The sequence below is a fragment of the Salminus brasiliensis genome, chromosome 20 (assembly GCF_030463535.1).
Source record: "Salminus brasiliensis chromosome 20, fSalBra1.hap2, whole genome shotgun sequence".
NCBI classification, from domain to species: Eukaryota; Metazoa; Chordata; class Actinopteri; order Characiformes; family Bryconidae; genus Salminus; species Salminus brasiliensis.
Window position 1 is genome coordinate 30907262 of NC_132897.1, and position 27668 is coordinate 30934929.

At 39.0% G+C, this 27668-nt stretch overlaps 1 protein-coding gene across 1 annotated transcript; it reads right to left on the reverse strand.

The window, feature by feature from the left end:
* On the reverse strand, positions 1-27660 carry kntc1 (kinetochore associated 1). The gene is made up of 61 exons (XM_072664584.1): positions 27535-27660; positions 26895-27015; positions 26683-26798; positions 26434-26512; positions 25334-25411; positions 25190-25224; positions 24998-25108; positions 24149-24242; positions 23680-23732; positions 23273-23385; positions 22803-22854; positions 22536-22640; positions 22365-22408; positions 21625-21687; positions 21442-21517; positions 20628-20753; positions 20239-20405; positions 19530-19641; positions 19031-19174; positions 18515-18571; positions 18344-18415; positions 18004-18123; positions 17607-17750; positions 17109-17204; positions 16565-16668; positions 16320-16422; positions 15929-16063; positions 15570-15689; positions 15396-15468; positions 14480-14547; positions 13936-14270; positions 13457-13629; positions 12906-13003; positions 12323-12464; positions 12120-12176; positions 11217-11380; positions 11026-11130; positions 10810-10938; positions 10606-10722; positions 10081-10190; positions 9015-9249; positions 8803-8892; positions 7855-8023; positions 7233-7291; positions 6605-6821; positions 5912-5985; positions 5347-5557; positions 4999-5111; positions 4778-4833; positions 4605-4683; positions 4088-4212; positions 3108-3243; positions 2820-2915; positions 2554-2610; positions 2390-2444; positions 2223-2286; positions 1519-1648; positions 1140-1229; positions 886-1040; positions 287-389; positions 1-55 (listed from the first exon to the last, which is right to left on the reverse strand). The coding sequence occupies exons 1-61, from the start codon at positions 27658-27660 to the stop codon at positions 20-22; spliced, it is 6687 nt and encodes a 2228-aa protein (XP_072520685.1). The 3' UTR covers positions 1-19.
* Positions 27661-27668: the final 8 nt, after the last annotated feature.

Genomic DNA, 27668 nt, shown 5'->3' on the forward strand with positions numbered 1-27668 from the left:
GAGCCATTTCCTTCTGGAGTCAACCTCGAGATTCCATTGCTTGAGCCAAGAATTCCTGAAATGGGGAAAAGAAAATATATTTATTAATATAGCTCTTATGCCACGTTATGCAAATCAAAATAGGTGAGTGTTATGCAAATACTCCTATAAAAGATAAAATAAGATTTTATTTAATGTGCAAAAGTGAATGTGCAGCATAATGCTGTGCAATTAAACATGAAGTAAATACAATAAAATACAACAATTTGTAACCAACACAAAGTAGCATTTCAGTGTTTCTCATTACCTTGATGGGGTCAGAATGAACGTCTTTTGAAGGAGTTCTTGTCCCAGCTTTCAGCTCTTTACATCGGAGGTACTCCTGAGCAAGATCAATGGCTTCTTCCTCCCTAATTGAAAGGAGAAATGAGGCAGTGTTTCTAAGGGTAAGACTAAGAAACTGCTGTAGATCTGTACAGTCAGGACTGAGCGATCCCATACCATAAACAGTGACATTACAAAATACTAACACTTATAGATAAATGGAACAACATACAGTAAATCACTGTTATAGGTTCAAATTTGAAATTAGGGCCAACAGCTGTGGCCGATAACTTTGCATCTTACTTTAGGCTCAGGCACAAACTGAAGCGTGTAGACATCTATGTAATCACAGACGTAAACTTTCTTTTTCTTGACCCCACAGCACCCTATTCTGGTCACTCTGTGATTAATTGTGATGGCAGCTGACGGTCATAATACACTGAGGTTTTACTGAGGTCTGGGGTTAAATATGCCGCCATATGTACAAATGTAGAGTGGACGTATTAGGCAGGCAGACCTCAAAGTAGATGATTAGTTTATGTATTTGTGTAAATTAAATTGCTATATTTAAAGACACCTTACCTGTTGTGGTTCACAAGGTACTTGACCAGCTCGTTCACCTTCTCAGAATGACCCTTAGAGGTGAAATGTTTCATAAGGGCCTGAAAGTGTTTGGTCTTCATCAGTCCCTGGTAGCGATTATTTTGGAAAAGAAACTGCAGCACAGTGTCTCTGACCTGTAGTTGAGAAACGGGTAAACACATTTAAAGATGGTTAAATCACTGGGAACATCAAAACTGACAATATATATATATCTATTTAAAAAGCTTTCAAACCTGAGATGGAATGCCAGCCAGTTCCCCAGTGTTCATACTCTCCTCCAGCTGATCCAGAATGACGGCAGGGTTGCAGGACATCAGAAAGCTCTAATATAAACAGAGAGAGTCTGTGATTTCTTCTTCTACAGCAAGAACCAAATTAAGAATGGTCCAAGGCTGACATGAAGTATCTGCATTTTTGACTGCATTGTTTTTTAATCCGAAGACATTTGTATACAATACCTGTATGCAGGGTTGTCACAATAACAAGTTTAATGTATCATTGTATCAGCTTGCATTTTGGCTTTTACAACCCAGCAACAGTCTGGCCTGAAAGTGGACCTTACAAGTCAACATTTCTCCCATCATCTTTTGTGATGGACAAACAAGAACTCACTTGGATTTGTTGATGCCTCTTCTCAGAACAGGGGATCAGTAAGAGGGTCCCAAGGGAGTAGGCCATGAGGTTGAACTGGGCGAAGCGCTTAGCAATTCCAATCAAGTCCAAATTCAACAGAAATGGGCATCTGATAAAACATTATTAGATATATAATTACTAGAGAGCTTCTTACACTAATTTACATATAACAAATAATTGCAGAACTGGGATTGGAGCCACATTCCCCCCCCCCCCCAGTTTTGCAATTGGGGGGGTTGAGTTTTGTTTAGTTTACAGAGCTTCAAACTGGCTCCTACTGGATTTCTCCTTGGCACAGCTGTCTAAGGGTTTGCCATATTGTCGAGAGATTAAATCTGGTTAATGCTCTATCAAAAAAAAATAAAAGACAGTAATTACCAGCTAAATATCTGCAATATTTTTCACTGAAAACGCTAAAACAGTGGACTGTCAATATCGGCAAACTTTGGTCAGGTTCTACCATTTAGATCCACTTAATAAATTAATAAATACATAGATAGACAAAGAGACAGTCACAAATTCAATGGAAGGAAAGCTAATGGGACACTAACAGCACCCCCTGTGGACAATCTTAGAGTGGGTCGATGCTTGAGTAAGATGGTTCATAAGGTGCATTGCATTTTACAATAACTGCTGCCTTTGCAGTTATTTAGCTGTTAGCTTAAGTAACAAAGTATTCTTACTTTAGCAGAAGTACAAAGGTCTTGTAGAAAGTGGCCTGTTGATGGGGACTTAGAGGAAGAGAGGCTGTAAAGCAAGCAGATACAGAATGTTTAGAATACTGCATAATTTCTGATGTAATTCATTTCACCTCAATATAAAAGCAATTTACACATAAGCAGACTATTACCTGTCATGAAAGGGGCAAGGATCACACTGCGCCAGGTTCTGGAGAAGCTCGGCACCTGTAGGAAGTTGAGATGGCTGCTTTTAGAGAAATATATAAGCTCATGGATGGACACATTTGAAAAATGCTGTATTATATCAAAAAACATGTAGATCAGGAGTCAGTACCTCGAGAAGGCTGGGCACAGCTCTGAGAGTTTCCAGAATCTTCTGCAGATAACTTATCTACACAGGGAGTAAACATTGGCCATCATTTATTATATATATATATATATATATATATATATATATATATATATATATATATATATATATTCTTTTTTTTAAACTCACATCATAAACGCATTATGAATAAATACCAAGAATATAAGCAGCTATACCGATCATTAATCAAAAAAAGTTCCCACATCCTTGGAGATATCCAAAAGACATACCATATTAAACACCAGGAGCTTTTGCAGGATGCCACTCCATAACGGAGTATCATACACCTCATACTCCAAACAGAGATCCGCCACTAAACGCACAGCCTAAACAGGGGTAAAGAGATACAGTAATGATAACCACCATGGCGTTGGTTCTAAGTTCTAAGTTTTACATGGCCCAGGCTGCTGTATATGATGCAAAACCTTCAGGACAGTTGGTCCTTAAGATCATACAAGTTAAGTGGGTCCCAAGGCCAAATCTGTACTAATCACTGTATTAAAGCAAGCCGTTTCTACCTGTGGTTCGTTGCTGTGGTTCTTCCACAAACCCTTGATCATGCCTTCTTTAGGGCTGCTGAGAAACATCTCCAGGTTGTATGGAATGTTAAGAGCCTCCAGTTGAGAAAGATACACGTAGCATTTCAGGTAATATCTGGGATAGAAGATACACAGCTGACAATAAGAGAACTAAATAGGTGGAATGGAAACTTCCAATATGAAGGTCAATAATGAGCAGCCTTTGTTAGGTAGTACTGTGGAAACTACTGTACATGTACAACATAGATAGACCTTATTTAAACATTTAATCTAAAAGTGCCATTCAGCTCTTAGATTATTTTTTAAGTCATTCCATCTTCTATGCCATCAATAATTCATCTGCGTGTGTATATATGTAGAGACTGTTGACAGTCTGAGTGTAGAGTTTGTTAGCAGTGTTAGCTTAGTACCTGCCACTGTAAACCAAGCAAACCAGTCTTTACTCATCAACTGCAAGTGGGAAGTCAAATTCATTTGATTTTATGAATAACTATTCCCTTAAATAAGTGGGACTATCTTTAAAAAAAATAAATGGACTGCGGTTGTTACTACGTTCCTCGTTTCATAATAAAACGTGTAGTTTTAAAAGTGATCAATAAACCACAAACTGTCAGGAATCCAACATGAGTGCTCCAGAATTCTATAGGGCACTAAAGAGCTCCTTTCATTTTGAACTTGCTTGTTTGATATAATATTTTAATTCTGATTCCAGTTCGCCTTAGCGAAAGAAAGCCAAAGAACAGTCATATCTGGAACCCATAAAATATGTCTACCTATAAAAATAAACAAAAGTTTGAGGCTAAGGTGATTTTCTGAAGTAGATTTTGTCCTTCTCTTGCTGATTAACTAATTACTTACATACTAGAAAAGTGGGCTACAATTTGTATTCATTCTGAAAATGGTTTTAGCTCATTAGTCAAATATCATTTACAGATCAATAGGAGACCGCTGGCACGTACTTGACTTTATCGCTGGGTGTGTGGGACAGGAGCTCCAGTGTGGCAGAGTCAGCGATGTGAATGAGACAGAGCAGGGCGCGACTGCGATGCTCAAAGGTCAGTCTGAGGCCTGATCCACCCAACGGCTGCAGACAAAACATGAGAATAATCTGAAAAGTTTGCTGTTTGAGGTCTTGAAGAATAAGGATAAGATTTTCATGGCATCATCCACATACATGTAGGCCCAATATGCAGAGTGCAAGGGGTCGACAGAGATATATGAAGTAGTGTATATTGTATATGAAGTAGTGTATAGTGCATATGAAGTAGTGTGGAAATCTTTGACCTCAGGAAATTTTTACACAGCCACAGAATACTCTACTAGAGGAACTATTTACATGGTAGTAGACATTACACCATGAAAAAAAGCTGATGCTTAAGATATAAAGCCTGAGCCATCCTGTCTCTATTGTATTTCAAGCTCCTTAAAAACTACACAAGCCTGATGCATGGAGATCCAATACCCATTATTTCTTACCCAGGTCTCAGCAGTCAGGATTGGACTGAGCAAACGGGCACTCATGTCCATAGGGTGCATCTGCAGCAAGTACACCACTCTGAATATGGAGACAGATAAACAGTCATTATATTACAGTCAGTTCCAACCTATATAACCCTATATAATTAGTAATAGAGGAGTTGTACATTTACCTCATGAGATCGGGGTCATCAGTAATATCAGTGACTTGGTCCTGATACTGTATGTCCTATAGTGAATTACAGACCTCCGTTACAAAATTAAACAGCATGTGTTGGCCCATCATGAATACGTAATATATGTAATATTAACATAAAAAAAAAAAAAACTTAATTCATCAGAGGTTAAAATGTGTTTCACAATATATTCACCAGCATGTGTTTATGTGACTCACTTTGCCATTTGACTGCTCAGTTTTGCAAAGCCACTTCTCCAAGAGAATATTCCGGATCTTCAGGAGGTCGACGCCATTGATGGTGGCAATCTCTTTAGCCACAGTGTGAATATCTGTCAGAGATAAATTATAAATGAACTACATTCAATGACCTTCATTTAATTAAGCACTTAGGTTACCCATCTCATCCCATTTACATGGTTAAACATCTCAGTGGCTAACCATCTGCACAGCTAAACTTCTGCACACCCAACCATCCGCATTGTTAAACATCTTCATGGACACGAAGTCCATGGTTAAACATCTTTATTGTTAATGTTATTTGTTAATAACAAAGTTTGCTCTCACCAGGGTAGATCTGCCCAGCAGGGCCTTTCATGCGCTCCACCACTGAGCCGTGCTCAAACAGCGCAACAATAAGGCGACCGGGGAGTCCTGTGAGTTTGAGGAGGTCGGGGCAGTCAAGCTGAAACGATATGAGGGCGTTCTCTGTGGCTGAGCGCTGGTACTGCAACTGCAGCTTAGAGGTGAGCATCTCCCCCCTCGTCTGTAACTCCTCCTAATCACAAGCGCAAAAAGAGTAGGATGGGAAAGCAAATGAGTAAGTAAAAGAAGCACTGCAATGTTTTCATCTCATTTGTGCTGTGTTGCATACAACAAACATGAGGACAAATATGAGGTTCTCTTATCACAATGAATGGAGAAGCTAAAGTGGATGGTACTGATTTGGTACAGTCAGTATCAGACTGACTGAGGACACAAATAATGAATCATTCCATCTTCCAAATGCAAGCCGTTTATACTGCTTCTATGCTGCATTTGTTGCATGTGTGTAAAGCTCCGCACTGTTCAATTGTAAAAAAATGCTCTAGTCTTTAAAACATGTGAAGAACTCTGATATGAAGACATTTACCTCTAGAGTATCAGACTTCAACAATTTATGAACAAGCTCCAAGCTGAATTTTAAAAACATGGTTTTCTCTGCACCTGCAGGAAAAGTAGAGTGCATTTTAAACAGAGAGTATAACAAAGCCTTTAAGGTAGTGTATGTTCATAAACATTTACAGTACATAGCATAGAATAAGTACACCCTCTCTGAAACTTAATAAATGTAACAATCCCTCTTTACAAATAAAGCCCTATTCAGACAGGATTTGTTTTACATGGGGAGGTGGTGTAATTTCTCAGTAATTTTAGTCCAGTCGAAATGCGCCATGTCAGTCATTTGTAGACTGTGCTACCGTGTCAAATGAGCCATTGAAAAAAGAAGTAAACTTCCATCTCAGTGATTTATGTTGAGATTTCTTATCCCCTGCAAATCGTTTATACGCTTTGCAGACGTCCTGTAGTAAAATTACATTACTCCACCTCCCAATGTAAAACTAATCCTGTTCGAACAAGATTTATGACATATTTAGAGCTGCTATTTGATGTAATGTTCCAGATATTACAGAATATTTACAGATATTAATGACATATTTCAATGTTAAGTGTATGTTTACTGCATTTTAATTTGACCATTCTTCCACAAATTGTAACTGATCATTTAGAAATAGAAATATATATTTATGTTCAGAGGAGGTGTCCTACATTCTTTTATTCTGACCTGATGGCACATCTTGAGCAATTTTGTGGATGGTTGCTGCAGCCAGTTCCAGGTTCTGAATGCAGAGAGCATGTTTAAATATATTCTGTATCACAGTGTCAGTGTCTCTCTTGGGGCCCTGACCCTGTGTGCGTTTAGTCTGATCCAGCAACAAGGGCATCAGGTCATGCTTGAACACGTGATTCACTGCCAAGACATAAAGCTTATCCAGGCTAACCTGTGTGGGAAAAAAAGGAAAAATATATAATTAGATCAGGGCCATATTAGGGCATATTATTACCACATATCAGTTTTAAGTGAAATGACAGTCAGTTTAGGTTCAGTGTTTGTTAGCAATGTTAGCCTAGCATCTCCTAAAAGAAGTAAACTTCAGATATTATGGGGATTGAGATTAGTCCAGGACCACTTTTTCCTCTAACTGGAGAATCTCTATTCATAATACTGTGTAGTCTAGGACTAGGTTTAATTCCTGTCAGTGAAACCAACCCTACGTTTATCTCAGATAAGTCAGTGTAGAGGAAGTAGTCTACTTGTGTAAGCTCTTCAGGCTCACTGTCCTTTAGTGACACTAGATAATGTAAGACCATGTTGCTCTCACTTCTGTCAGTCTGTCATACATCTGTCTTACCTTCATGAGCTTGGACATGAGAAGCAATGTTGGTAATGTCTCCTCATTGAGCTCTGGAGCTATATATAAAGAACAAAAAAATAATAATCATAAATTTTTTTTAGGAATATAGAACAATTAAGGAATATACTGTCAACATGCTTTCAGCTACATGGTTTAGAAACAGCTTCCTAGCCATAGCTGCCCAGCAAACATTCATAACATCATGGGAAGTTACAAGAAAGTCCACAATCACTGATCAAACTGGTTTACATGGCATGATAGCAAGGCATTTGGCTGCTTCTGGTCCATATTGATGGACCTATCAATTCTGGATTCTATCAGCAAATTCTAAAGGAGAACATCAGGATATCTGTCTCTGAATTGAAGCTCAACTCTCTGTGGGTCATGCAGCAAGACAATGATCCTAGGTACACAAGTCTACAAAGTCCATCAGAAATCCAACATTTGGAAAGGCCAATGCTCAACAGAAATGCTGTGGAAAGGCCTAAAAAGAGCAGTTCCTGCAAGAAAGCCCACTAATGTCATGATTTTTTTTTCTTGAAGTAAACAGGTAACCACTGACCTGCAGCTGAAGAAGTGAAACCAAGACTATTCAACTCCTTCTAACACTAATACTCACAAACGATCTTCCAGAAAAAGTGGTTCGTCTGGAGTAGAAGGTGAAAGGGCAAGCGCATGTTTGCGAGTGGTGTGCTTTCCAGAGAGTTTTCCAAAAGATAGGTGTTCTCCAGCTCGGTGGGAGGAGAAATACGTTTGTGGGACTTCAGGTGCTGAAGTAAACCCAACATCTGCAAAATGAGGAAAAAAGAGGATTCTTTATTTTCACAACATAAGGTTCAGTTGCTAGAGAACAGCTGAAAGTAATAGGAGACTTCCACTCAGGATACACATTAATGCCAGGTTTGAACGTGGTCCGTGATGCATCAGAGCCTCATCTCACAGAAGTGTACACGCCTCGGCCTCTCAATGATTCAACAAGCAAAACCCCTCCCAGGACAATCAAAACACCAGTAATAACTGCTGTGCAATGAGCAAATTTGTAGATTTTAGTTGACTAACCGGAGCATAGGTTACTACAAAGTGTAAATGCATGTGGCTAAAATCTTTTCACAATACAATCCATGTGACCAGGTGTAAGGAGACTATACAACACAAACTTTTAGGGGTCCAACACAAGGCACAAATGACAATGGGCATCATGCAGACTTAAGTATTCCATTAATTATGATATCAAACTCTTGGAAAACCAGTGTGTCAAACAACCCCTGCATCAGTCAACAACCCAGTCCAGTATGTTCATGTCATGGGGCACATCCTTTTACCTTCTAGGTCCAGCCTTGTAGGTAGATCATACAACATACTGGGCTCATGATTTAACAATAAAAATAAATAAATAATAAATTATATATATATAATATATATAAATAAAGGCTTATCATGAATCGGTACATTCCTACTATTATTTATAAAATGATGTAGTTATTTACGAATGGGGATCTTTAACTACAGATGTGGTTCAGTTTTAGGTCCTGGATCATCATCACTGGTAGTTAACTAAAATTCTCACCTGACAGAGAGGTAAAACAGTGGTGCTTTCATCAGCAGTCTGAATTGTTTTCAGCACTCTCTCAATCCTCTCATAGTTGTAGGGATTCAGCTGCAGCCCAGAAATATATACAGAATAATGGATTACAAAAAAAGGCACCAACTCTTGATTAGTTTAGTATATCAATTTCACCAACAGCAAAAATACATAAAAACAAACAAACAAAAAAAAACCTTGGTCAGTGCTGTGTGCAGCCGGATAACCAGGTCACTGGTGGAGCTCAGCTGAGGAACAATCTTTAGGGCACGTTCCAGGATGTCCTCGTGACCCATCGGTGTGTCCTCATCCCCCAGGGTCAATCCAGGGTCACCAGCTCCCAGTGCACCAGGCTTATACTCTCCTTCCTCCTGTAGCAACAGGGTAGTAATGAACAGACTGACCGCAGAGTCACTGTCCAGCCCATATGTGCTACAGAACAAAGAAGAAAGAGTTCACATTAAAGAACATAATAATAATAATAATAATAATAATAAAAATAATAATATAAATTCAACAGTTGACCCTTACATTAAACATGAAAAAATGACAATAAAAAAAACAAACAATAAAAAACCTTGAGAAGTTCAGAAACTAAACCCTTATGGTGGGGCCTGGTGGCATTGTGTCTTTAGTGAATTGAACATAAAAAGTTGGCCCAAAAAAATGAAATATTCTTTCTGTGTGTTAGGTGAAAACAACGCTGACGCTGGCCTACAAAGCCAAGACTGGACCAGCCCCTCCGTACTTGATGGCAATGGTCCAAAGCCGGTCTTGAAGCCCTTCGAGCTTCAAGTATGGCTCGGCTCGACCCGCCATCCCTCAAAATCCATGGAAGACAAGCGTCCAGGCTTTTTTCTGTCCTGGCACCAAAGTGGTGGAATGAGCTTCCCCTGGGTGTCCAAACGGCCGAGTCACTCGCTGTCTTCAAACGCAAACTGAAGACCCACCTCTTCCGAGAGTACTTGGGCGAATAGAGTACTATGGTCGCTATATTGTATTGTGTTTAGCAATGTCTAAGCTTAGAGGTATCTTTGAATTATTAGTCTATTCTAACTAGCTAAGGTTTTTTCTTGGGTAAATAGCAAAGCACTCTGGATAAGAGCGTCTGCTAAATGCCGTAAATGTAAATGTAAATGTGAATAATGTCACGAGCTGCTACTGTGCTGTGTTTGAGGAGATTCTTTGCTCACAGCAAAGACTCCACTTCACAAAATTAATAATTTGCATGCTTGTTACATGAATTGTTTAGAAAATACTTACTTGCAGTACTCCTGTAATATCTCAGCTGTGATTTTCCTGTTCTTCACAAGGACAGGAATCAAATTCCTCTTAGTCTCAGAACACTGTCTGAATACGGACTGAATAGAAACCTGGATAAAAGCAAAACATGGACACTAAGTGGGCTGTTTTTAAATTAATATATAAAAAAATCTAATATTAGGGGGTTTTGGTTGTCGGGCAAAAACCTTGAATGCCAACTTTACAGGAGGGGGTAAAAAACCTTCAATTCATGTAAAAAATATAGAAAAACTAAGAGATGCATCATTATAAGTTTTTGCATCATTATACTTATTGTGCATGATCTCTATTTATTTAAAATCTAATTTTAAACAGTCTTTGTATTATTTTAATACCATTACCATTTATCAAAAACATACACTTGATTATAAAATTAATTCATATTGTGTTAAATAAATATTTGGGGTTTAATTAGAAACCAAATGAAGTATTCCATTTTAATGCAATTCATAATATGACCATTTTATTTTAATTATTTTTACTAACCCCACATTTTCCAAGCTTAATTCCCCATTCTGCATCTGTGATGACTGCCAAGAACTTCTGCTTCTCTTCTTTATTATTATACAGTGAGCAGAAATGGGCACCGACCATGGCAACAGCCTGGAGAAGAGAAAGGCGAAAACTACAGTGTTTAAAATGCCAAGGATAAACAAATAATCACAGGCTTATAAACTAAGACTGTCTTACCATGATCTTGTCATAGTTCTGCCAAGCGCTCGTAATTATTTTCCACAGAATATCAAGCACCTCAGATTTACACAAAATGGTGCAAAGTCCAATGGCCAAGTCACAATCGACTACCCTCCAGTTCAAGACCTAAAACACAGAAAAAGAAGAATTTTGAATATAAAACCTAGATAGATAAACAAATAAACAAACAATGTCTGTTCATAGAATGCTTACCTTATGCAACAAGGAGACCACAACAACTCTAATGGAAGACAGAGCAGTTTTCTCGATTGCGTCAAGTGTCTGTTTGTCTCGGACTAAACGACTGTTAGTGTGAAGCTGAAGTAAAGAGATAACAGATATAAGGTATGAGAGGCTGATTAAACTAGATACAATGATTTCTTTAGTTTTGACCTTTGCCCCACCTTCATGCTCAAAGTAAGGTCCATGTTGTTGGAAACAAAGTGCTGCAAAATGCTGCCATAAGACTCCAGTAGGAGCCTGAGGGCCAGCTCTAGCTGACTGCACTCCTGCAGACTTTGAAGCATAGTGGCCATGGGTCCCAGCAGTGGCCGAACAAAGTCATTGTCTATAATAACAACGCAGAAACATTATAATGCAGGTTAAAAAACAGGCTGATAGTTTTACACATATTAATAGTCAGTTAAAATGTTTTACAAAGCCATATAAAGTAACCGCAAACACAAAATCAGCCGAGGTGTGTTTGCTCGGCTAGCGTTGCGAACAAACACTGGACTTAGACTGTCGCCCATCTCACCTTACATTTACATTTACGGCATTTAGCTGACGCTCTTATCCAGAGCGACTTACAAGGTTACTGGTATTACAGAGGAGGGCCAGTGTAGTGTTAGGAGTCTTGCTCAAGGATTCTTATTGGTGTAGCGCAGCATAGTCACCCAGACCAGGAATCGAACCCTGGTCTCCCACATGGTGTTGTAACTAGCAGGTAGTGATGTTATCTGTTGTGCCACCAACAACCTTGGTCTCAGAGTCACATGTAGTTAAAAAAAAAAAAAGATATGGTTGACTGGCTTCATCACTGGGCAGCTTAACATGCTTGGAGGAGAGCATGGACTGCCAGTTCTGTTACATCAGCAAACAGATACCCCCCATTGTCTAGCATAGCTATGAGTGATTGGGAGAGAGAAGGCCCCCATACCCACCCAGAGAGAGTGCTCAAGTCAAATACTAGCATCTCCTGGTGTAAACTAAACAAGCAAACTTCAGATGCCAAATCTTGGCTAACAGACTGTCTCAAACAAAGCAAAAAGGTTGTAAAACTAAAATGGGTTGTGTATTATAAATACCTTCCTGGAGAGCACAATATGACAAGCAAGAGCAGCCCAGGGAATGGAATGCTGAGTCTAAAGAGCACAGAAAAAACAACTGAATTTCAAGCATTTGTATCATTATATAATATTTAATCTGTATACCTACATCAGAGCTGGCTACTGAATAATTTCTACACAGTTATCTCACAAACAGACAGAGAGGCATTGGACTTTAATACCTGAGAGAGGCAGAAGACTGGTGGTAATCTTATACTGAACTGGAAGAACTGAGACTGGATCCAGCACAATTCCATCCTCATTAAAGACGTCCTGAACGCTGCTCTCAGTATAGGCATCATCTTCACCATTCAGCACAGCATCCTGAATACACAGGGTGTGTCAAACAAAGATATATACTGTACTTTCAAGCCTTATGTTTCCATGTTCAATAATTAAAAAACAAAAAAAACAAACAAACAAAAAAAAACAACAGAATATGTGAGACTAGAATAGTACACTGGGAATTTGCTGGAGCTATTCCGGTGGATTATTTTTGCATTGTGTTATGCTAGCCATTACCTTTTATGCTTACCATGAGCTCTGAGATTAGATCAGAAGTGGTGTAATAATGGACCAGGGGATCAAACCAGTGATCTTACTGTGCCAAGCCCACTAGCCACAAAATATGTTTTCCAAACGTAATTACCAATAAAAATTGGACCAATAGATATAATGTACTGTCATAGCCATTCTCTGTCCCCATGTACTGTTTCTCGTATATATAGTATATAAAAACAGGTGTTTGGTGGGCAAGAAACATACCTTTGCAACAAAGCCATAGTCATCAATCTGACACTGGCGATATACATCAGCAGCCCCACGAGTGCTTTTACACAACTCCACACAGTCCAGCAGCAGATCTGTCACACAGAGACATTTACAGATATATTTACATTATGCAAACAGTCAGCAGTTCACAGATGTAGGCTTAATGGTGCCCTAAAATGAACAACTGGATTTATCTTGTCATAGTTGATTTATCAAGTTAAGTACATGACATACTATAAATCTCAAACACTTGTGGTGGTGCAAGGCTAACAGCTAACTGGCTACGACCTCTTCAGCTTCAGTGTTTTGATACTGTGTTACTATGCTATAATATGTAGCTTGTGTGAGCCAAATAAAGCAGAGCGTATTTGTTTTTTCCCCCTCACAAGCCCTCCATAAGATGAAAATCATAAGGCAAAATAACAGTTGTAAAATGTATTTTCACCCCAGCCAAAGACACATATTTAATATTTTACATCAAAGAACAACTTAAAATACTCAATCACTAGAAAGTTTATAAGATGCTGTAGTAAAGCAGAAGGTACCTGTGTGGCAGATAGTGATGGCCTGACAGGCCAGCTTGTGGATGAGTGCTGGGAGGTTCACTCTCTCAGGCAGCACCATCGGGACATTATCCTCTAGCATCTGGCAGAGGCGCTGAGCCGTGCTGAAGAGAACTCTCCCCGTGCTGGAGTTTGGGTGATGCTGGTACAGCTCACTAAAGAGAAAGAGCGATACCTGTTACTCACTGATGTGCAGGGGTTAACCTACACTGTCCATCAACAGTTTTGGGATACCATGCCTTGATCTGCTTAAAAAGTGGTTTACACAGCTGAAAGGTTTGGGTGCTGATAAGTGTCGACATCACATCAAGGTAGTACTGCTCATTTTTGTATAATTCAAATCATTAAAATGTAAAAAGATGATTTAGGATGAAGAGGATTCTGGAATCAAACGTCTAAAGAGTTCAATGCTTCTAAATCACTAAATCATTTTCTCTTATGAAACTGCCCTCATGCCTTACCTAAGAATTTTAATGGCCTTCTCCACATTACCAGCTTCTAAAGCTCGAACCGCCAGGTCTGCCCACAGCTCCTGCTCAGTCCTCTGGAGGTGTCTGGCCAGGCGGTGCAGCCCAGCCTCAGTGGAGAGGGTTTTAGTTTTACCATCAGGATCATTGGCCACTGCTGCTTTGGCCTTGTTGTCAGCTTTAATGATATTCACTTTGTCAGGGTGTTTCTTCCCAGAGTGTCGCCAAGCTCTCGTGTTCTCGTACGCAGTGATGAGCTGCTGGTTGAACTTCTGTCTCACTGCTGGATCATCATATTCCTCAGGGGTGAGGAAGATGTCAAAGTCCTCCTGAAGAGCATGAGCAATAGAGAGCACCATTGGAACAGTGAAGTAGGGTGGTGGCAGCAAAGTTAATTCTATTTTCTAATTGCACATTAAAATATGCAGATGTGTACTCATTTCCACCAAATCATTTGACCAAACTTGGGTAAGTGTGTAGTGCCATCAGGAAGATACACTACATCTAAAAGTTAAATGTACATTAAAGCGTTCTGTACCTGTAGGTGAGCAATGGCCGTGAACATTTTCAAATTGTTTTCACACCCCATCCTCTTCAAGGCATCATCTGTGATAAAGTCGAACGTTACATTACCATAATTCTTGCTTACATAAACTGGTTTTGAAAATAGAATAGTCACTTTATCCTCTAAACCTTGCGTATTGGGTTTTGAATGTTTATAGCTTACAAAAAAAATCTTATGAGCTTATTATAAAATGTTTTATATTCATATACATAATAAACTATTAAAAACCACATACCCTATGTTCAAAAGGAAAGAAAAAGGAACAGAAACCTTTCATTGTGAAAGTGTTATAGTCAGATATTGAGTTAGATATGACAAACAAAGGTTGAGTTGAGTTGTTTGGCCACAATTACCAAAACTGAAAACTTTGAAAAACAGCCTGAAACACAGTCCTGATCTCAACCTTATCACAATTGTGTGGATTGAGCTTGAAAGGTAGCCAGGAAAGTAAAAAGAAAACAAATGCAATTAACGTCAAATATTGCAGATATATCAGTGAAATATCCAACTGGAATTCTACCAGAAGCTTGCTGTTGGCTACCAATCATCTGGGCAAGATATTACTTCTTAAGAATTTCCATACACTAGGTTCATAAACACAGTTCATAGTAATCCCTGAAAGATCAGTATTGCTATGACATGATTGTCAAGTCAAGTCAAGTCAAGTCAAGTGGGTTTATTGTCATTTCAACTACATACAGAGTACACAGTGAAACGAAACAATGTTCCTCCCGGACCATGGTGCAACATAGACAGTGCATACAAGACACAAGTGCAACACAAACAAACATTGTATAAGTTTGTAAATGTATAATTGTAATGTAAACCATAAAAGTAGACAGAAAATGAAGAACCTCTCCAATGACAAAGTGCCATGACAAAAAGTCACCTTTTTGGATGCTCTGCAGGTACTTCAGCGCCTCTGCCAAAGTCTGGGCAACTTGCATCCGCAGCTTCTTAAGCTGTTGAGCAAACGCAGCCATTGCTGAATTTCTAATACGATTTCAAATAAAGTTACCATTTCATTCTAAAGACGCTCTGAAAGTTTACACAGCACACAAACCTCCTCACAAATATGATCCTTATCTTGCAGCCTGAGTCTTGCCCAACTGGCCAGACGTTCAATTACAAGTTCAGCCTCCGCAGGCGGCAGCCTTTTCAGCTGTGCTATGCACTTCTCCCTCTGCAAAGATCAACAAAACAAAACAAAATCATTTTTTTAACATACAAATTTCAAAATCATCAAACACACACATTAAACCTCAAACAACGCAAATTTAGAAGCCAGTAATGGTGTAACTGTGTGCAGCGGCATTGGTACTAGAAGACATTTTTACATGCAAATTTTTGTGCACACACTAAAATATATTAGTAAGTAAAGTGTTTTTCATACTTATTTGAAAAGTGTCCTGATCAATATACCTCATTACGCTCCAAAAGCTGAATGCAGTGGATGTAGTGGATTTCCGACGAACAGAGCTTATAGGCTTCGGCAAGCTTTAGAGAGTCCTCCAGAGACGAGGGCAGGTCCTGCTTCAGAATGTGCCTCACCAGCATCTGTGCATTGTGAGCATTTACAGAGTTATAAATGACCAAATAATAAAAAAAAGCAAAAGTAGGGCAACTGAACTGTTTTTTTGTTTATAGTTGTAACATAATTAGCCTTTTAACATGTAATGTGTGACATTCACATTTTTGCTCTGTAGCTACATGGCCAATCTAACATGTGTGTGTTAAAATTTGGGTGACAGAGACTTACATTACTTTTTAGCTTCACAAACACTTCTGCGTATCAGAAAAAAACAGCACTTACCATGGTCTCTCTACAGTTAGAGAGTGTCAAGTTACGAATCCCATAACATCGCAGAAGTTTCTTCAGCTCCATCAAACGATAGCTCTCTTTTAAAAGCTCCTGTCTGTAAGAGGAAACGGACACAATACGCTATTCTCCCCATCACTAGTGAGTGAAGTTTAAATAAGAGGACTAGCTATCCAAATGTTAGAACATGAATATTAAATAAATGGTGAGATTTGTTTAGCGTTTTTGCAGTTACTTACTTGGGATGCTCCTTTTCCAGGTGCTGTTGAACTAATTTCTCTATTGTGTCATTCCAGGGGACCACAGCCTTGTACATTATCTCGAGCACGGCATCCATCACAAGCTGAAACACATAAGTGGTACTGTGCTTTTGAGGAAAGGAATCTGGGAGTAAAACTCAGTTTTTCCTTACATATATGGAAAGAAAACATTTAACAGGCTTAAGCAACATTAAGAACTGTAACTACTGGCCGCAAGTTTAAAAGCAATACACCAATCAACTAATTTGACCTGAACTAAAAATTATTTGAATCAATTTTACAGTATGAATACAACCAACAAAAATGGAGAACAAACAAAAACCTCAAAGCTAATAAGTTCGAATTGACAGTGGGCTACAATCTGAGTCACAATTTGATACGACTGATATGAGAAAGCAAGTTGACTTAATCATGATTCTTAAAAATGTTGTAACATCCAGTTTAATACTTTAGAAGTTCAGATTAGCTGTTAAGAGTTTATTAAACATATCCTTTTGTGTTTGTATGTATTGACTGGACGTACATTGGTGTCTGCCATGCAGTGAAGCACAGCTACTGCTTTAGCCTCCCACTCAGTGAACAGAGAGGTGATCTGTGAACTGCAGCAATCCAGCAAATCCTGAGAAGAAACCACAACTCAAATTACTACCAAGATTAACAGCGGCAAAATTAATCTCAACGGCACACACTGTGAAACACATAAATTAAAAGCCTTAACTAGAACATAATTGTGAAAAAACATAAGCTTTCAACATGAGGGAAAGTCTCAACACAAACTAGACACAGGTGATCGTCAGCTAGAGAGGTATAAAGCTACTCAGCACTGGGACGTAAAGCAGTGGAGCTCCCTTTTATGATTCTGGAAGGAGCACTGGATGTCTTAACATTAGTATTTTTAGTGGTGGTACCATAAAAGCCAAATGTGCATAAATGCTTTAAGGGTTTCACTGGTGTTTAGACCAGTTTAGACCAAATAGAGAAAGTTTATTTGACTAGAGGAGGAGGATTAGGCAGGAATTACCTTGATGTAGTCTAACAGGATGTGATCAAGGTCAAGTCTGTGCTCGAGAGCATAGGGTCTGACACTGCTCTCAACCACTCCAGGAATCAACTCTGGAGCAAGCACTTTATCCAGCATCAGAAATGCCATACTCCGTGTACTTCCCTATAAAATAAAGCACACATAAACGCAACTAAACACATGGTTGAATATTTTTTTTATTATAAGACTTATCAAGGATCTGGATTTTATTATAAGACTTATCAAGGATAAGGAATTCCCAGAAACCATTAGTCTTTCCCTAAATACACATAACACAATGCATATCACAATCTTTTGATTGATTGAGGTCTGATCATGAAAACAACATCCAATATCATATCATCATATTAGTCATATCAGTAAGTTGCACACGTACCATCTCGAAGTCAGAGAGGGAGAGCCGGCAGTTGTATTTGGAGTAGAGGTCACACAGTTGCCGTAAGTTGGTCACCAGCGCCTTAAGATGCTCCACTTCCTCTGTTTTATAGTCCTCAGTCTGTGGAAGACAGAATTCCAGAAACAAATGAGAACATACAGTTGAGTTTTACACAACTCCCAAATATGTTCTCAAATAAGCCAAACAAGCTCGAGGTTTAGTTTAACTTCTTTGGTTAAACAACACATCATAAACATGTAGGTTGTCTTATAGCATACATTATGTGGCCCTCTACAATTTCAAAAAGAAGTGGAAAAAAAAGAGAATAACCAAACAGTACCAGATTAGTGGACATCCAAAAGGACGGCAGGCCAAGTTCCGCCAGCATCAGTCCATTTTGAGGCCAGCCATTCTAAACAGGAAATGAAACATGTGTTGCAGAAATTTATGTCTGGAGAGTTTCAAATACAAACGATAGCAAATGTTCATTTTGTATTAATCTTCCCAGCACCTTTTCTGTTAGTTCCAGATCTCTTGCACGCAGTTCCAACCATTTGGCCAGGATTCTCTGTGGACACATTGCATGAAGTGAGTGCAATATTTCACTGCCCTGCATTAATATGATTTTCAACCCTCAATTACATTAACACAGCTAATCAGAATAACAAAAAGTCTATAATTTGTAACTAAACTAAACTGTAAACATTAACTTTTCGCACTGTAAACATTAACTCTTTTTTTTCAATTAGCCATAACCTTATCCATGTCCTTTGTTTATTACCTGTAGCTGTGAACTGTAACCACTAGCATACTGCCTAACCTGCCTACACTATTTTTTTTTCTTCAGAAATTTCCTTTGTTTTCCTTTGTTTAGGTTTACTGGTCGCACATTTAGTCACACTACTTTTATCATTGTGAAAATCAACAGCTTTATTTAACATAACATTAATGGGCATCACATGTAATGTTCATTAATTGTGACAAATAATGCCTTGTGTAGGGATATTTTTTCCCCCAGCTATCATACCTGTCCTTTCGGCAAGACTTTCCACATGAAGGGGACCACCACACCCTTTAACCAGACGCTGAGATCCTGTGATGGTATATCTGATGGGATGGAGTTCAACAGAACGTGCAGAGACCTCTCATCGAACTTACTCACAAACTCACCCTTAAAAATATTTGCATAAATAATTGATAAAAAAATATAAGAAAATTCTGCAAATTCAAACCAGTGCATCTATCAGGGTGACACATTTACACATTTCAGAAGATGCAGTAATATGCCCAAAGTAGAAGATGAGCTGATCTCCAAGACATTATGTTAAAGACTAAACATTCCTTTGAATATTTCAGGCAAGATTATGGTAGTGGTACTGTAGAGTGGATAAAAAAAGAGGAGTACAAAGCACAGGTTTGGGTGCAAAGATATTTAAGCTCTCATTTTTCACCGATATCATGGACCTTAACTAGCTTGTTAGGTCGTGATGCAATACAAACATCATGGTATGCTTAAATGCGTTTACCTCGTGTCGAAGCCACAGGTACTGCGCCCTGCTGAGGTTTCCCTCGCGCAGGAGTCTGAGGATATTTTTTAGGTAATCTGTGCTGTTCAGAAACTCAATCCATGAGACGCCACTAAAATAAATTCAGAGACAGAATTTTACTCACACAGCAATGAAGCACAAGCGTTTTTTAACGGCTGTTTTAAGAGCACTTCATAACACAACACATCATGCAACAACAACTGAAAGTCTGTAATGCAATTAGGATATTATAGTTAAAAAGGAACATTGGAGGTCCAGCTAAGGCCTGCATAACAGAGAAAAGTTTTAGAGAGACCCACTCCTAGGACTGCTAGATAGCCAAATCCAAACCCTTGTCTGATTTCTGGAGTGGTGGTGCACTGTCCGAATGTGCAGCGACTCCTGCACAAATATGACCGCCATGCTAAGAGTCAGGAGAAAATTTTCCTCGCCGCAAAATCTCACATCATTTCTTTTGGTTTCATGACACTGGATAACTGAATTTCATATAACAGTCCCCATTATTATACTTTTATTAAACATGTAGCTTTGTTACATGTTGATGGTATATTATTAAACATATGGTATTCTACAGTATTATTTTTTCACTTCAAAAGGCTAAACTACCAAGCAGGCTACTAGTCATTCACCTACAGTCTGAGGAAGCAATCTTGGCGATAGTTTGCATAAAACCGCTTAATCTACGTACTTGAAGTTGTCTGAACCGTACAGGTTGCAGAAAGTGGCAAGTTTGGCCAAAGCTGACTGGATCTGCGATGACGGGAAGCGGTTTGCAGCGTAGTTCAGCATCTCCTCAGCTGTACTGAGTGTGGGCCAGAAAGCATTGAGGCAATACTGGACCACATACTGCTCATCCTGGAGACACAAGCAGACGTGCACATACAGCTTCATTTTAAGGTTCGGAAATAACTGATCAGCCGCCAGGACGTGCTGATACACATGCAAGCTGTTTTCACCCGAATTTCTAATTACAAAAGCACGATGTCTAAAACACTAAACATTGATCAAGACAGAACAGCATGACTGGTACACCTTTATGTATCTTGGTAGTTAGAAAGTGTGATGATTAGACAATACCATGATCTTCATCAGGTTGGTTTTGGCCTCCTCAACAAGACCAGCCCACACACCCTGGCCTTGTCCATTGACTGCCACTGAAGCAAGCTTTTCCAACACAAAGTCCAACTTGACCTTGTACACCAGCTGAAACCAGAACAAAAATATGCCATGCATCACAGGTCACAATATACATTTTAATATATATACAGTCAGAATATTATGACCACCCTGGTTTGGAATGAACTCAGCCCATTAGATCAGATGTCCCACACAGGAGCACTTTGTAGTTCTAGAAGTCCTGACTATAGTCAATCTGTTTCTCTGAATACTTTGTTAACCTCCTTTCACCCTGTTTTTCAATGGTCAGGACCAACACAGAACAGGTATTATTTGGGAGGTGGGTCATTCTCGGTGACACTGGCGTGAAAAGGGTGCGTTAGTAGTGTGTTGCTTCCTGTGTTGCTGGTATGAGAGAGTGTTTAAAGCTCTCCGTCACTGCCGGACTGAGAATGGTCAACCAACCAAGAAATATCCAGCCAAGAGCGCCCTGTGGGCAGCATGCTGTAAACACTGATTAAGGAATAGAGGGAGGATGACCAACACAAACAGCAACGAATGAGCCTGTCTCTGACTTTCCTGCCTTGTTGGTCCAACTTGTAGACGTAGAGTCTAATAGAGTGGGCAGTGAGTGAACACAGTGTTTAAATACTCCAGCAGCACTGCTGTGTCTGATCCACTCATACCAGCACAACACACACTAACACCACTCCAAACCAGGGGTGGAACATATACAAATATAAATAAATAAATAAATAAAACAAACAAACACTACCTCAACATCAAGCTCAAAAGCTATTGCAAACTTCTCTGCTTCTTCAAACTTGTGTTTGTACAGAAGCCTATTCAGCCTGAGGAATACAGAAATAAAAAAATGGATGTCAACACAGATCAAACTGATTATTGGCATAATACTACTACTACTACTAACTGAAGTCAAAACTGCATCTGATCATACCTGTTCTCTGGCAAAGCTTCTGTGAAGCATCTCAGGACTAAACCAAAGGCTGAGGCCTCAGGACTGCTTTGAAAAGGTAGCATTAGTCAGTTCATAGTTCATAGTTGCTTTGAAAAAACTCTTTTTACAATGAGGTGTGCACTACTATTAAACCATGTTCTTTGGCTTTGTAAGAAAGCTTTGATTTGGTAACCACATAACCGTGCATCATCAATATCAAACTTCATTAATTAAAATACCAAACACATTACAGTGCTAATTATTAGGGCTGCACAACATTGAAGACAAACAAACAAACAAAAACATACATATCACATTGCAATATGCATTTTCTTTCTGCAATACAAAAACGTGTATCCCTCGGAGTATCCGTCTCTACATTACAGGGAAGGCTTTCTACTAGATTTTGGGGCATTGCTGTGAGGATTTGATTGCATTCAATGACAAGAGCGTTAGCAAGGTCATAATGGTGGATAATCACCACCCCACCTCATCCCTAACTTGTCACAGTATTGGATGGAGCACCATCAATCAACTCAGTACCACTGCTCCACAGCTCAATGCTGGAGGTGCTTTATACCCCTCTAGCCCACGCCTGGCATTAGGTGCCATTAGGTTTATATTAATCTGCTCCAGAGTCACCTACTCTTTTGGCAACACTTCACTACAGGGTCTAGACAAGCTGCAAATGTACATTTGCACGTCTTTGTCAGGACAGAGACAAATAGTGTTCAGCTCACCTCTTGGAACTATCAGTAACGCCCTCCAGCAAATAGATGACATCCTAAATGTTTGGAAATACAATGAACAACTTTATTACATTACAATAATCTATTAATAACAAAGGGGGGGGGGGGGGGGAGGTAAACACTTTCAGTGGAAGTATAGTTTGCCTGTAGTGTTGGGCTTACCATGCTAATGGTTTTCTGTACTAATGAGGACACTGCAGACACCTCAAGAGAGTACAGAACATCCATAGTTGGAAGGGACTGAACCAAGAGCTTTCGAAGATGAGACTAAAACAAAAACAAAAAATGTTTATGTGAAAGTATGCATGAATAATTTTATTTTGTAATGTTTATAGTTGTACATATACATTGCAATAAAAATAATTTTATATCATGGGAAAAATCCAAACACAACCGAGTCTCAGTGAGCACACTAAGAAAAGTACACACCTTGCCCTCAACTGCAGTCAAGGTCATGATCTTCATGCTGGTGCCTTCTTGTCTGCAATTTGAAGAGTATAGATTCACAAAACAGCAAGCAAGTCGATAAAAGATCTTAACTACGTCCATACTATTGTTACCTACCAAGATTTACCTGTTTTGCAAGCAATATGTAATGCAGCACCAACTAATTCCACAAAAACAAGGTCTTAATTACAAATTGCTTATTTTTTGATGACGATTTTAAAAGCTAGCTGGATATTCATCATCAGCCCAGGGAATAAAATGGAACTATAAACAGTACTAGACATTTACCAAATGGTAGCCTTTACTTGCCCTGAAATAGTTCCACTGTCACCTACTGCATATTTGACTGTGTAAGGTGGAATTACATTAACACAGTTTAAAAAAAATGGTTAATACTTTAAGGACAACTACAGTAACAGAGTACAATAATAAAGTAATAAATAGACACTTGCGTTCCAATAGATGTCAAATCCCCTTCTGTTATAAGCAGGAAATCAAAGATGTAAAGATCAGGCCAACAGCACAACATGATCAAAGAGCGTACGTCCCATAAACTCAGCATGTTCTAATAAGAAAAAAAGGGGGGGAAAGATGCTTTTGATTAGGACCCTTGTTTGCATTCACAATGGCAAGTCTACGACATGAAACCAAAATACAGGGATTTAGATTTTTTGTTTGTTTTTCCAAGATATATGAAAATTATACATTTTTATAAGTTAATTTATAAATTATTCTTAAATTATAATTATTAAATTATTAATAAAAAAATGATTACATATCCTACATACATGACAAGAAGAAATAAAGAATCATATCAATACTTATCCTTTGACATAGCTAGTACTAGTTTGTGTCTCACCTCTTCATTCAGCATGTACATCAAATTGTCCACCACTTGAATCTTTTTCACACCTGGTATACAAACACAAAATACATTCAATTACTACAGAATGTCTTTAAACATGTGGTCTTGCTGACGTTTACTAGCTAAAGGCTTGTAGCACTTATAATATTGTAATAAGTTCTCAATAATGTAATAAGACATTGTTTTTTTGGGTTTGGTAACAGTTTAACAGTTTAAGTTAAAGTGCAGAACTCTATTGCATTTCTGGTGTTAGATAATTTGATTTTATGTAATTAATCAAGGAATTGTGTTAATACACATACAGATAAAAAGTATACATTTATAACAATTTTACTATCATTCTATTTTGCACTTCGTAATCTATCAAATCAAGAGATACGTTTGTTTTAGATCTAATCATATTATTGTATGTAAAACACCCTGATTAAACATCATGATTAATAACAAAAACATGCAGCATTACCCGGCATTAAAGTTGAGTCCAGAACATCTCCAACGGAAAGCGACCTCTGATCAGACCCCAAGCTCCAATGAGAAATAATATTTTCACCACTGGCCTGTTTATTTAAAAAAATAATAATAATAAAAAAATTTAAAAAAAATAAAAAGAAGTGAAAACTCATTAACCACATTCATAAAACCAAACCGCTGTATCGTGGTCATTTCAATTTGAAAACTAGGAGTGATTCTACCACAATTCTGGTGCACTCAGACTAAAACACAGGCGTAAATGTCATTAGCTTCACTATAGTTAACATCAGTTTTTTTTTTTTACAGCTAATCTAAAAAAACTGCCCATCTTTTCTGCTCTACTGGCTTCATAATGCTGCACAATGTTTGGTTCCCTGAGATTGCAACTTGTTTGAAGTTTAAAGAAGGATGCATAACTCCATTACAACAGGTTACAGACATCAAAATGTTCACCAATTTTAGACCAAAGTCAGATATTGTCTGAACTCTGCTGGAATAACCACCCGACCCCTCAAGATTCTCTGCTAGCAAATTTATATGACTTAGGTCAGGGCTGCTCAATCCTGGTCCTGGAGATTTACCACCCTGAATAGTTCAGATCCAACACAGCTGACTCTAATGTTCAGTTGTTTCTGAAGGCCTTCATTATCTGGATCAGGTGTGTTAGTTTCGGGGTGGAGCTAAACTCTGCAGGGTGATAGATCTCTAGGACCAGCCCTGACTTAGGTGAATGACAGTAAAGGCAGAACAACAACTTTTGCAGAAATGCAATACATTTTTACACATATAAAAAATAAAAAAAAAGAAGAAAAAAAAAGAATCAATTTAAGAATAACATTACTCCGATCATGAGGTGGACTTCACTGCCAAAGCAGGCCAGCGCTGCTGAGATGCAGCCCTCTCTGCAGATTTCTTTAGTGGAGCAGAAGTCAATGTGGATGCGTGATTGGATCTGCAACAAATTTTAAATAATCAGCAAAAAATAAAACTGTCAAATTGTGGAGGATTAAAGACTACCAATTTTTGGACCTACCTCGTTTAAAGCACCTAGGTCCATGCTTTCAATCGCTATTGACACAAAGAGGAGAACAATTAACCACTGCAACAAAACACATGACTTCATTTTAATAATCACTTCTGGTGTAACATGTACATGTTTTGAGGAGTCTATACAAACCTTTCTGGGTCTGCTCCAAAGCAAGATTAGATATATGAAAGAATCCATCACGAACAATGACAAAGAGATGGTACAATCCTAAGAAAAAAAAATAGAGAAGTACAATAGAAGAAAGTCACACAAATCAGAGATGTTTCATACAAGGGTGAGTGTTCAAGTCTTAGGTGTCTGTGATGAAGTAGTATCAAGTCTTTCAGGTGAGTCAGAGTTGACTCTCCAGTCTCTGATTCCAGGTCTGATTGAAGTATCTGGGGTCAGAGTCACTGATCAAGTCTGTTAGGTGCAAGTCTTTGAGCGCAAGTCTGATTTGAATCTCTGGGGTGCGAGTCCCATGCAAGTCTTAAGTCTCAGGAGTGCAAGCAAGGGTCTACTGTCAAGTCTGTTAGATGCGAATCCAAGTCCAGCTTTGAGTCTTCGAGCACAAGGCTGATTCGAGTCCAAGTTGAGTCCAGGTCTCAGGGGTGCGAGCCCACTTTAAGGCTCAAGTTTTTGAACGCGAGTGATTCAAGTGTCTGGGGTGTAGATTAGTCAAGTCCTAAAGCTCTAGAATGCGCATGTGCAAGTCTTGAGTCGCCGGATACGAATGCAAGTCTCTGAGACGTGTATCAGAGTCAGGTCTCTACAGTAACAGTAACAGTTGGAGGTGCATCTCAGGAGTGAGTCCGAGTCAAGTAAAAAGGTAAAAGGTAAAGGTGCACGTATTTGTCACTGTACAGTGTACAGCGAAATGTGTCCTCCGCATTTAACCCATCTGGTAGTGAACACACACTCACACACACACATGTTAGGGGCAGTGAGTACACACACACACACCCAGAGCGGTGGGCAGCCAACTCCAGCACCCGGGGAGCAAAGAGGGTAAAGGGCCTTGCTCAAGGGCCCAACAGTGGCAGCTTGCCGAGCCCGGGAATCGAACCCACAACCCTGTTATCGACAGCCCGGAGCTCTAACCGCTGAGCCACCACTGTCTCGAGTCACTTGGGTGTTTTTAGTAGAGAATTTAAGCTCATTCTCAGAGTTGTTCAGTCAATAATAAGAGACGTGAGGACTCATCTCTGGCTTAAAGATGATTTAAATAGGATTTCTACTTCTAGACTTACCTGGAAACTTTTGTGCTTCATGTAGAATGAGGCTTTGATAGGTTGTCACATGTCCATTTGATGGGGGCTGCTGCAGAGGCTGTCAGGACAACATCAACACAAGCACGTTGTATGATATCAAATAAATTATTTTTTTTTAATTAACAGCTCAGGCACAAGACAGATTAGCAGTCAAACAGGATAGTTCAGGCTTGTACTTCAATAGTTTGATAATATATTTTTTTAATTGTTATATAAACACAAGCATACTTTGGCCAAAATGGTCTTCTTCATGGGCACATATATAATGTGAAGGTTGCCATTCCGCTCTCCAACGAACAAAAAACGTCCCTGAGGGCAAACACTCACAGCATCCACCGGTGTGTCTGTACAGAACACAGGCCATCATTAATAATTTACATTACATGAACAGACAGTTTATCAGACCGAGCTAATAATTATAGATGTAAGTGTCTGTTTACCAAAATAAAGGTGAACGAGAACGGTTTGGAAACTAGGGTCAAAAAGGACCACGGTAGAATCCGCAACAACAAGGCAGCAGTTCAGGTTATTCGAGGCATAGATCCTGGAGTTGGACGGGACCTGCATAAAGAGAGGAAACACCTAAATTAGTTATTCAAGCAGATGGTGACGTTAATAAGTACCAACTTACCAGATATTTTCTGGGAGTAAACAAACGTAGGGAAGTATGTACACAGTATGTGACAAAAACAGCTAAAAAAAAAAAAAAACACATATCGTATATAAGCAGGTAGTTGTTTTAATAATCGTTATTGAATATTGAAGCTATCAGTCTATAAATACTCTGAGGTGAATTTCTGGTGATTAACTTCGCCCCCTTCCATCTTCTCTATTCCACCTTAAATGCTGCAGTGTTTACATTAGGGACGGTACCGGTAACACCGGCGCCTGGAGGTAGCTAACTTCGCACCATTTAAAGTGAAGAAAATACGAATAAGCAAAGCAATTACTTCACCAAGCACCATATAAGTAGCTAACTAATTTATCTGACTGTAATTACAATCGCTATTATTATTGTTGTTGTGTTACAACAATTGACCACAGCACAACATAGAGGCAAAGTTAGCTAGCCAGCGCTACCTTTTCAGAAGGGGAAATTCTCACGAGCGTGTCCACTTGGTACAAGGCGCTGCCGTGCTCCGAGTCGCTGGACAGGCGGACTGTGTTTGTGTCCTCATTTATCAAAAGCTCAACGTTGTTCCACATCGTTTAAT